This window comes from Calidris pugnax, unplaced genomic scaffold, assembly GCF_001431845.1.
Source record: "Calidris pugnax isolate Ruff unplaced genomic scaffold, ASM143184v1 scaffold18, whole genome shotgun sequence".
NCBI lineage: Eukaryota > Metazoa > Chordata > Aves > Charadriiformes > Scolopacidae > Calidris > Calidris pugnax.
In genome coordinates, this window is record NW_015090812.1 from 15,677,752 (window position 1) to 15,690,290 (window position 12,539).

General features: G+C 36.8%; 1 protein-coding gene across 1 annotated transcript in view; it reads left to right on the plus strand.

Annotated features, from left to right (window-relative positions):
- Positions 1-9,125: 9,125 nt before the first annotated feature.
- Positions 9,126-12,539, plus strand: part of PKN2 (protein kinase N2) — a 30,546-nt gene continuing 27,132 nt past the window's right edge. Inside the window, exon 1 of the mRNA XM_014939360.1 lies at positions 9,126-9,425. Within this exon, the coding sequence (XP_014794846.1) occupies positions 9,194-9,425 (232 nt within the window). The 5' untranslated portion in view covers positions 9,126-9,193. The remainder of the gene's footprint in view (positions 9,426-12,539) is intronic.

Below are 12,539 nucleotides of genomic sequence, written 5' to 3' on the forward strand. Positions count from 1 at the left end.
TGGATCACTTTATTGCGCTTTTCAGATAAAAGAAACTAGCATATTGTTCATTAGCAGTGTGCTGACACTTGTATATGTTATTGAGAAATTCCTGTTTACTAGCTGAGGATTTCTTTTACATCATTACAATAATTTAAGATTTTTAACCTGAACGGAAAGAACAGAGAAGTCCAAAATTGTACTGACGTGTTTGTGTAGTAAGGTGTTTTAGCGTTCTTCTCCTGTAGTTTAGTTAGAATGTGTAACACTGTTAAGTACCACCGCTTATGGCTGTGGTAATAGCTGATACTTTAATTTCAGGATGAGCAGAATGGTCAGTCTGTGTCATTATGTGAGATAGATAATAATACCTTTTAATTAGATAATAGTAGCTATTATCTAATTCATTATTATCATAATAGAAGAAAAACACCTTACAAATGGGACTGGACCTGTTTGTCATTAAGTAATATAAGTAATAACTGGGGTTTTGGTTCCTTGGGGTTTTATTTTGATATTTCTGGTTAAAACTTTGTCATAAGCAGAAATTTAACCATACATGTTTATCTTAATGTTAACATTACAGTTGTTGAAAATGTATAGTTGCGATGATAACTTTACATTAAGGTAATTGTATTTTTTGGATGTGTGCCCAACAAACTATCACCTTTGTACAGTCTGTGTCGTGTTTGAGGAGGAGTTATCAAAGTCATAAGGCGTGATTGTGAGTCATGTCTCTTGACTGACCTTTTTACCTTTGAAAATCTCTTCTACCAAATTAAATGTCATATCTTGTGCGTAAGCCAAAATTATACTAACTTTCTGTAGCAGCAAAAATGTTTTATTTTAGTGTTTGCCTTACCACGTGCTTGAACAGATATTAGTTATATTTTATTTGGGGAAGGGGGAGAGTGTTTCTCTCTTGTGGACAGATTAGTAGTTTCTGTATTACCCGTACTTAGAGGCAAATTCTCCACACAACATTTGCATGACCTTAGCTTTATCTTAAATAGTTCTGTTTCTTCAGTAAGTTATGTTGGACTTCAGGCATCGCAGAGCAGTAAAACAACTGCTTGCACCAAACTTGAGTTTAATGTAACTACAGTGAAATCAATCAAGTCAAACTGAGTCAAGTGCTAAAAATTTCTGTCAAAAAAACCCCCTTGTTTTAGTCTCTAGTACTAATTCAAAGTGAGTGTATTAAGTTCTAAAAGAAATGGATAACATGCATACCCATATGTAGTATTTGGTAATAATATTAATATATAAATTTTATTTAAAAGTACATACAGTATATATTCAAGAAATAATTCTAGGCCATTAGGATGAAGTTATTTATATATATTTGCATGGTACAGAAAATTAAAGGTGTTCCTATGAAGAAAACAATAACTACATATTTATTGAAAGTATTTAAAATAACAAGCAAACAACCAACCCCAAAACCTAAATCCCGTTCAATGCTTACTTTTTCTGTCCATTTTAATTTTATTTTTTTTTTCAAAGCAACCTCAAACTGTCAAACATACAAAAGTAATAATTTCTCTGCCATTTACCAGCCTACACACTTTCATTTGTGTAATGGGATCCTAGGGATTTTTTCCCAAAGTAGCTCTCAAAAGACTAGATTTTCCAGATTAAATTTAGAAAATGAAAACAAGTTTGTGCATGGAATTCCTCTGTTGACAGTAGGAGATATGACACACATGCACATCCATCTTCACTGCCCAGTCCAGTATGTTAAATGTACAACTACAGTTCAGAATCAGTGACTAAGGGACTTCTTTTCTTAAAATATATTGTGCTGCTTTGAACTTGCTTCTCTTTCGTTTATTGAGCTATCGTTTAATTCACCTAGATTTTCTCCGCTTTTAAACAAGAATGTGTATATTTATCAAATTATGAATACATGCTATGACAATGTTAGAGGAATTAGATGAGGAATTATCCTTATAGTGTTTCTACTGTGTGCATCTAGGTAAGGCTGCATTTCAAGGGGAATAACTTAAGTCTTCTGGGTGCAGTTCTATGATACATCATTATCAGAGATATTTCCAGCATACAGTATGGTACTAACAGTTCATTAAATCTTTTTCCTGTATCTTGAAAGAGCTTGTTTATATTTTGGCATTTAATAGAGCATCTCCTACTGTGTGTGGTCTGCTTGAAACCATATTAATTATGTAAAATGCAGTTTTCTTCTGAAAAAGTGTTCTGCTTCATCTTGTTACACTAACTCAGTTACTGTAGCACCACTGATAATCATTGGTACTTCCCATGCACTTAAAAATGAGAAGCTAAATTAAAGCTAAGACAGCAAAGTCTCATAAAGAATGAAGGAGTGCTGTTATTATAAGCATAATTTCATATGCTGATCTTGTTCCTGGATACATGTAATAAAAGTTGCGAGAGCAGGCCCCATTCATCATAACAGGAATTTGTGCTTTTCTTTTGCAGAACTGAAACTAGAGGGGGTACGGTTTGTTTCCACTGTGCTGGGCTCCACTGGAGTATTTTGGCTGGGAGTAGGAACTTGAAGTTACAGATAAAAGTTGGGAAACTGCTGAAGTGTCTGTACCGTGCCTGTTGCCACAATATCTAGTTACGCTTCTTGGATACTGTGGCCATCTCAGATGCAGGTGCTTACAGCTTGTGCCGTGCCATAGCCTCTGTCGAGTCCTCACAATCATGAGAAAGCTGATTGTGGGGATTTCTTTTAATGTCATAGCTCTTTCTAAGCTTCCTTGCAGGTCCTTCTCCTAGCATAGAACCATCAGGAGCTGCTACGATGAGAAGCAGCTGAATGCAGCACTTAAAATGTTTTCTCTCCTTTCCATGGCGAGGAAATCTCTCCTATGGCCGTTTCTATGACGGATGTTGGCACAGCGCTGCATGGACACGACCTCCAGTGCTGTAAGGAAATCTGTGCTGCTGTTGGAGCACCTTTTGGGGAGCACCCTCTCTGCGTTAGTAGACGCTGGCCTCATCAGGGAGTGCTTGTGGCTGGAAGGCTAGATGTTAGCAAGGAATCCCCAGGGAATTTTAATACCTGTTGAGGTGTGATGTCCTGGCTGAGGCAGGCCACACAGCTTTTCATAGAGGTGCTGTAGGACGGAGTGTTGCAGGCCAGCAGCTATTGTGTGATTAAAAGCTAACATTCCCCTTGAAGCATCCATCAGGGCAACAGCTCAAACTGGGTGAGAGGGACAGAGGGGACCAGTTGATTGAGGACTGTAGGTTGGACACCCCTGTTGTAAGGAACACTTTTTTTTTTAATCTATTTCATCTCTTATAGATACAGCAAGGCACTTGCCTTTTGCACACAGGAATTGAATCCCATTTAATCAGTGTCCTACTTGAATTCATCCACATGTAATGCAATGCACTATGGATATTTGTGCCTTAAACAACCTCTTGCTACAAAGCAGAGAGCTGTGACTTAGATTAAATTTAAATCCTGATTTGCAACATGTTAGCACAGCAAACTAATGCCAAAATCTATTAAGCCTCCAAGGTTTTTTTTTTTTGTTCTTGACATCGGGTGAGTGCTGAGATCTTGACCACAATCACATTTGCTTCTGGGCAGGAGGAAATAGTCCATGTAGTTCCAGTAATCTAGACAAGCCGTCACATCTGGTTTTATGAATGACTTCAGGGGGAAGGGAAGTTTGCAATTGATTAACATTGTTCTTAAAATCAAAGACTACTGTAGTTTCAGGAATTACTATAGAGGGCTTCAGGGACCTTGGAAGTTAGCTCAGAAAAACAACTTTTTTTTTGTTACTTCTTTTTTTTTCCTAAAAGATTACTCAGAGAATTATACTAAGATAACTAATGGTTCCAAATCTGTACTTCCAGCTCTTCAAAATGAAATGAAAAAATAATGAATATAGTCTTTCTGAATTATGGTAACTTTTAAAATCATACATAAGATGAAAATCCTGTTTTTATATTTGAAATGTGTATGCTTACATTAAATAGCCATGCATTTTTAACTATACTTGTCAAACAGGTTTACTTACTGTTTAATTGTCTATTATCATCTATTGAAATGGTGACTAAAATTGAGGAGCCTATAAAAATGAATGCTAATTATTTTAGGAAAAAATATACAGGGTTTTACTGTGGGTTTTGATATGGGGGTTTTTCTTCTTTTTTTTCTAAAGGCAGGTTGAGTGTGTGCTAGGAGCAGGTCAATGTGAAGTGTAAATAATATAGTACATAAGTACTCATCAGCTGTTAAGCGTGCTGCAGTTTAAGGCTCCGCTTACCTTTCTATAATAATTCCTGCCAGAAGTCAGCAATCTGAATTCTTACCCTCTTCAATATTCTCTATGGTGACTACATGGTGTAACGCGGTGCAGCTGTACTGTGCTCTTAGGAGCAAGTCTTTGGGAGTTATTAATGCCCTGGAATTTTAGTGTTATCTTTTTCTTCTAAGAGATGGCAATTTGAGACTCTCATTTTGAATTGGAAGTGATTTAGTTTACGCAATTCAAGCAGATTCTCTGATAAGTTCAGCTTTGTGGTACTTTCTTCTATTCAGCAGTGCCATTTCTATTGTTCAGCAATTTAGATGTTTTATTCTTAAATAGGAGTTTGGGTGGTATATGTAGTTTGGCAAGGCACCTGCTTCACTGATTATTTGACTCAGAATTGACCTGAGGAAAAAGTGCAGGGCCCCCATGGGTTTTCATAAACAATATTACTACTCTCTCTTACCACAGCAGCCAGAATAGGCTCTGTGTATTATTAAAAGTCATGCTCAGACCACTACCCATTATTTTAAGCAACTATATTTAACTCATTTCACAGGACTACAGAAATTGAAGGCTGGCATCTTGAATTCATCTGTGTAAATAGATAGTCTTAGAGCCAGCAATCAAAGTTGAGGTTGAGTCATAAGGCCATTGCAGTAGAAAAGCCATATGTGTGGGTTCCTTTTTCTTTTTTTTTTTTTTCTTAAGCAGTAGTATCTCATTTGCGGTCCTTGATAGTTTGTTGTAGTAAACATAGCTTCAGTTTCATTACATGCTGAAATGTTTCGGAAATCTCCAGTCTGGCTCAGAAATGTGTATTTTCCCATTGCACAGAAGTACACGCTGCTGCTGCCTCTAATCCCTTTCCTTACAGCCTGGAAGCAGCAGAGGGCTTGGTCACCAGCCCTCTGCCGTGGCACCAGGGAGAGAAGGATGCGATGCCCAGTGCTCCAGTCCTGGGACCACCCAGCAAAACTGGCCCCTCGCTTTTAACCAGCAGTCAGAACACTACGGCAATTAAAGAAGAACCTGCCAATCAATAACTCTCTGCCCGCTCTTTGGTCTTGATTTTAAAGCAGAGAGGCCTGTTCTCTGTTCTGCCAGCAGGAGTGGTTTAGTCATTATCTGCTTCAGAGCATTTCCACTCTCAAGATATTTTATGTTAAATGATTCTGGGAGAGTTAAAGGAAGTGGCTGTGCAAAAGCCATTGATGGTTTCTTGGCATAGAGAACGTGAGTGATTTCTTCTGTCTTTGCACCCTGCCTGCTTGAGCAGTGCAAAGAAAGGACCTGCTCCCCGCCTTCAACCGTTGTTTCTTTTGACATCCTTGATGTTCAGGTTGAGGGGACAGAACACCTATGTCCTAATGCATGTGAGGCTCAATTTGTGAGGGAGTTTAACCACATGGGGAAAAGAATCTTTTGAAAGAATATTCAGCTCTAACAAGAGACTTTTGATAGATTGTCATCAAATAAGGCTACAACATCCTGTGTTTTAAGTAATTTCTGGATTTAAAAGTAGAGTTTGTGTGTGGTGTTTTGTGGGGCTTTTCTTAAAGAAAAAATCCTACCTCACTTCTCTTACTGAACTATTAGATGTTGTGTCCAGTTGTGTCTATCTTGGCATTATCTCCATTTTAAAATGGAACGCTGCTGAGGCTGCTCATCTCGGTGGCCTGAGGATCTGTCTCAAACCTTCATTGCATCCCAGCAGCAAAAGGCGTCAGCGCAGGAGCAGAACAACTTTGCTTGCAGAACACCCTCTTGCTCTGCATTCACAGCAACCTTCAGGGGCCAAGGTTGCCTCCTTGGAAGGCTGTTTGTTTCACAGTGACCTTTGTGCCAGGTGACACATCTAGGTAACTAGGTGACAGGATACTTTTAGTTCAAAAGTATAATTAACTCTGGATGACAAGAGAGGCAGAAGAGTATCATCTATGGCTTTTTGGGGGGGATTTAAAGATGAATGGTTAAATGCAAAGGCAATGTGACCAGTTTCAAGTGTTACCATCCACACTATTGAACTCTTACCTGTCTCAGAAGCAGATGGAAGAGAAAGAATCTGTGTCTTGAAACCCTTAAGTCCAGGGACAAAGATGCTGCTGAGACTGCTCGAGCTGAGGACAACTTGAACTTAATTACTGGAAATTTGGCATGCAAATTACTAATGATCATGGAGATTTAATTTAATTGAAGACTTGTGAGAGGCTCCATATCTGGAACAAGGGTTTCCAAAAACCTGTTTATGGAAGAACATAACATTGCTTTAACAGGTGGGATGTAGGGCTTGTAGAGGGGATAAAAACCTTCCCTGTAACAAAATACGTTATTGTTCAATAGATAAACAATTAACTCAAGTCTCTTTGGGAAACCCTAGTCAAGAATATTTCTGAATTATTTATGTTTTAATTACATTGTTCCGTTTGAGAAGTGTACTTTCTTGGCATAATTGTAGCATACTTCAGGTACTATTGGAATATGGAATAAAGCTTTTCATTGGGTTTTGGGGTTGTTTGGAGTTTGTTTTAGTTTTGGTAGTTCTTTTTTTTTTTACATTTGCCACTTGTCTGTCTGACACTTTGAAAAGTGTAATATGATGCATTGAAGGAGGTAGATGTTGAGTTTATTTCTGGGAAGCTTGCAGAACAAGTGCACAGGATTATGGTTTAAAAATACGCTTTTATTTACAAACACTGTTTTGATTTCTGTTTTTAAAGTCTAAATATTAATATACTAATCATGACGCTCTTTCTTTACATCCTAATTTTCATGTGTTAGACAAACAGGGAAATCAAAGGTCTGATTCCAGTTTGGATGTACTTATTACTTAAACAAATAGTTTGCTGTACAATTGCTATATGAATTTATTTTCAGTTTCATTTGTTTCTCAAAACAAAACACTCAGCACATGGTGGTTGATTTCCTTCATTACGGTTATGAACCTTGGTACTAGTTTTTCATCACTATTGATTATTCTTTAAAAAAAGTTTTATATACCTATATATGGAAACAATGACATTTATTTCCCAGTACAACTATTAATAGCCTCTCTACATATGCATAATAAACTACTTATTTTAATCTGCCCTAACAGATACGTACTTACAGGTATCACAAGTGCACTTTAAGTATAAATTAGCATGGTTTTTCCTCTTTTGTTTCTTGCTCAGTTTGCCACTTCTAAGTTGCTTGTTTGTTGTCTTTTTCACCGATAGACAAATTCGGTGGCAAGATGGTAATTCTGGCTACTTAAATATTTAAAAATCTTTGAGTTGCTAACTTTTTGTACTACAGCTAGCAGCTGTGGTTAGAAATGTTTTAATAAGAGGGGTTTAAAGATGATTTAGTAAACTAGTAAAATTGTAGTTGAGGACTAGTACATTGGATCCTGCTTATGTAAGGCAGCATCACTGGAATGTGTGCAGATTGAAATAGTTTGACCAGCATTATCTGTTGACATGTATGGCCCAGGAACAACCTTCATGATTCTCATTTTCCCAAATTCTTTAGAAAACAAGTCACTGTGGACTATATCTAGAGATCTTGGGGAACGTTCTTACAGTTAATTAACCCAATGCTGTGCTTCTTGAACTCCTTCCTGAATATTTTCTTCTACTGCTTCCTTTGCTGTATTGTTGGTGTTTTCAACAGCAAATAGTGATGACAGCCCAAAACTTGCAAATTTTAAGTTATCCCTTCAAATACCTACTGTCCACCCAAATATTTCAAAAGTCTAGGCAATTTCTTCATTGTGTTTAAGAAAATTAACAGAATTTTTGTCTCTTGTGTAGTTATGCACAGATCAGGCCACACATTTACTAAATACATCCTGAATTATAACTGGATCAGATTCCAAGTTCAGGAGAGCCCTTCTTTCATCTTTACTTGCTTAACTCTAGTTAAGACTTCTTGGGTAGGACCTGTACTCATTTTACAGGGTCCATGTATAAGACACACAGGAAGTGTTATTATGTATGTAATTAATTGCATTTGTACTATTTTGATGTAGATTCTATAACATGCTCTTTGTACTCTTACTTTTCAATGATACATAAACGTATACCAGGTGCAAACATGACCTCACCTGAACTGGTGGTCTGAAGACTTTTCATCCCCTGCTCCCTTACTACACCAACTCCTACTCATCACTGCAAAGTTTTTGGTTTTTTGGTGGTTTTTTGTTTTGGTTTGGTTTTGTTATTTCAGCCTAGCTTGCCTGTATAAGACAGTAAGATTTTTTAAAAATAGTATTATTTTCTAAAGTGAAAGGCTTTACTTGAGGGAATTAAAAAAAAAAAAAACCAACAAACCCAACCCCCAAAAAACTAGCGTATTTATTTTCCAGTAACATCTTGACGAAACTATATAAAGATGCTAATGTTAAAAGTTTGAAAATATCACTAATTTTTTAAACTTTTTTTTTTTACAATCTTTAAAAAGAATACATTCTAATAAATGTATAAAAATTCATCGTAGTTAATAACTGTTAGACATTAGTCCTATTTCCTATATCCATTTGGTCTATTAAAACATACAATTAAATCTAGAAAATTACAAATGTGAGTCATTAGCTCTGAGGCATATAACTGCCAGGCAAGCAGCCATGACAAATCCAGAAGTATTTAAATCTCTTGCTGTTAAAAATAGGCATAGTAAAGATGTCACTAAATTTAAAATAAATCTGTTGTAAAATGTAACTCCAAGTTAACATGTCTTGTGTGATTGTTGCTTTAGGGCAACATGAGTGTAGACCCATAGTTAGTAAATGGTCTTACAAAGTGAGTGTTTAATATTCAGAGACCTAAAGCCTAATCATTTTAAGTTTGCAGCATGCGTTGTCAAGAAACAGTGTTTCCTGGTAGTTATATTACTGTTTTTCTTTCCAGGGGGATGCCAAAAGTCTTCTAGCCTCTGAGAATGTGAGCACTGGCCAAAAGTTGGACTATTCAGATACAATGGTACAGCAGAAGCTGGATGAAGCAAAGGACCAAATCAAGCGGGAAATAAGGAAGGAACTTAAAATCAAGGAAGGAGCAGAGAACCTCAGGAAGGTCACAACGGATAAAAAGAACTTGGCATATGTGGACAACATTTTGAAAAAATCGAATAAGAAGTTAGAAGATTTGCATCATAAGTTACAGGAGTTAAATGCACACATTGTTGTAACAGATTCAGAAGATGTTGCAGGTACCACACGTTATTTGAAGTCAGTTCTTTCTTAGATAAGCTGTTATCTCATTGCACTTGGAAATAATTGCTCTGGGAATGAGCAAATCTGTAGCTGGCAAGTTTGTTACTTTTGTGTGCCTATTTGTTTTGATTCAAAACTAAGTGTCCTGTCCCTTTGAGGTTTAACTTTTTTTCTGAGGAGCGCTGTATTTCATGGATTATTTGATGATGCTCTAAAGACTAACTTAACATGTACCAGTTCTTCACTTTCAGTTATTACTATGCTAAAGTATTTTCTCAATCACCATAGTATCTCCTAATAGCTTTTCACTGTATAAAAGCAAATTTCAGTAGCTCTTCCACTGGCATTCTCTTGAGTTGCACTGTAGGCATCAGCACCTCTTTATTCTATTGGGGGAAAGTTATAAATTTTTTACTTTAAAATTTTGTTGGGTTTTTTTAAACTTAAATCTAACTTTTATGAACTGTTTTTCTGTTTTGCCATTTACCTGACTAACTTATCAAACATTTCTTCCTGTGGCAACGATCTGTTAAGTCTTGAGGCTTTTCCACAACAAAGCTACCATTTTAAAGACAATTTGAAATTCTTTTCACAGAATCACAGAATGGTTGTAATCAGTTTGTATTTCCTGTGGCACGGCAGTGAGTTGATACTGATTTTGAATGTATTTTTAAAAAATACCAGGCTTGGTATTTTAAGATGGAATGTTGTGAAAGTAAACAGTCCTTTTTCAGCTTTGTGGAATGACTCAAGAAGTATTGCCAGCCTCCTGATGTCACACTGCACAGACTCTTCCTGGCAAAATGTTAATAAATGTGCACAGGCCATCGAAGGTGTTTGTGAAGTGAATGCCAAGCCTTAAGAAACTTGGGCAATAGAATAAAAGCTCACATCATCCTCGTGAAGAAAGGTTAGCTATGGTGAGAATTTAGGAAGATGCTGACAGGTGATGTCAGCACTTCGTACTGGCTGGCCCTGTGACAGGCAGAAGCGTTGAAGTGTCTGTGGTGGCCTGCACAGTATTTTCTATATTTTTTGCCTTTGTTCTTCATGAGATACAAGGGCCAGAGGGGGGCACAGCTGGAACTAGCGAGGGAAAGTAGTTGCTGCAGCATGAAATGGGAATGAATACAACAATGTATGCTTCGTAGATAGCTGGGGGGAACTTTACTAGGCATGAAGCATTCTGTTCCATATCGGCTAAAGTTTATGAAAATCCCTCTCAGTGTTGACAGTTAGTGTGGCTTTTAAAGGAATTGGAAGAGTGGAACAGAAAGAAAATTGTATGCAAATGTGTATAGACCAGATATAAAAATCTGTGTGGACATAAATCTGTGAAGTTCACCTAGTATTAGAGCTTGAAACCGGATGAGCCCAAATGCTCTTATTGTAGAGCCCAATTCCTGCAGTGTTTTAAAACTCTATCACAATGAATTAATGAGCAATATTGTCCTTGTGCATGACTCAGGAAATGCAGGAGACCCTAAGAAAGCATTTACGAGTTCTAAGGAGATGGCTTGGATACAAAGATCTAAATAATGTTCAGATCCTTAGTAGGTTTCTGAGAAGGCCAGCAGTGCCCTTGCTTTTGTGAGTAACTGTTAACGGCCAGGCTCGTCTCACCTTGCATTTCAAATACCAGAGACCTCATGAAAGCTCAAGGGATAAAAGATCAAGGTTGATAAACTTATGTTCTTCTACCTGCTTTTGATGCATGCTAAACTTAACAGTATGTTTTTAACTTTCATTTCATTCAAAGTGTTATTGGTAGATAGCTTTTACAGTCTTACTTTATTATTGAAATATACAAGAAAAAGCTTACTAATTCTGTTGAGATCTGTATGTTCTCTGTATAGTATCACATTAGGTATTCCTGAATAAGACCCATTTTAATAGAATATATTGCATAACTTCCTTAAAAAAAAAAAAAACCAAACTTTTATTCTTTCACTATTTGTTCTTAGATCAAAGATCTACAAGCACCCACCCTCCAAAATTGAAATGCTTGGGGTTTTTATACTGTTTGCCTTGTAATTTAGTTGCTTCTGTCTGGCCTCATTCATGTGGGAGGAGCACTATCGGTAAACTTCCTGTCTTAAGACTAATGGGTGCAAATCATCTAGGTGATACTCTGATTTTTAACACTGAAGTCTTAGATTTGACTTCAGATATTAGTGAGATTGGCCTTTGCAAAATAAGGTTGGCAATATAAAACTTATAGCATGCCAACTCTGTGTGTGTGTATTTATGTGTATGTTTCTACACACACACACAATATTCAGGAAATACATAGACACATAGTCCTAAAGATCTGACAGAGGATATCTTTGAGAGGTCACAGGTATCTAAGTTTGGGCATTCTTGCTTTTGCTCAGGATCAACAGTGATTTTAATGATCATTTACTGATGAATATGGGAGCTCCCCAAACAAGTGCATTGTTTCCAGAGGTTAGCTTTATTTTAAGTTACAGCTTTTCACTTTAGCTCATGTTTGAGCTTTTTCTCTTCAGTTAGTGACAAATGATTTAAAAGAGAAGGAAATACATGAGAAATTTTAGACCGTGCAGAGCACAAATGCTGACAGTAAAGTAAAGAGGGTTCAAGAGGTGTGTAAGTCAAGGTTTGTGTTCTCTTTATGTACTTCAGTATTTTTTGGTGTGGCCCTGTGTTTATTACTTCTTTTGGAGTATATTGTTTAGGTTTTTTGCAGGTTTTAAGTAGCAAAGTCAGAGCTAAGATCCATTGAGAAGTAACACTGAGAATCACTGCTTATAAGATGATGATACCTTTGACCTGTCAGGCCTGAAATCTGAAGATTTTTGGATGGTTTCTGTTGACTTGTTGAAAGGTCACTGTGGTAACTTGGAAAAGTCATTTAATCTTTCCTTGTTCCTGTATCTGAAAAGTGGGTGTGAACATATATTTGTAAAGCGTTCCAGATTCAGAGCTGAAAAGTGCTACGCAACTGTTGGGACTTTTACTGTTGCTTGTGGTATCAAGCAGTAACTTGTGTTACTTTTTAAATGAACCACTAATTTGTAATGTAACTTCTTTTTAATTGGCACAATGTAACCGGTACATGTTAAAATCATTACCTGTAGTGTTAATGA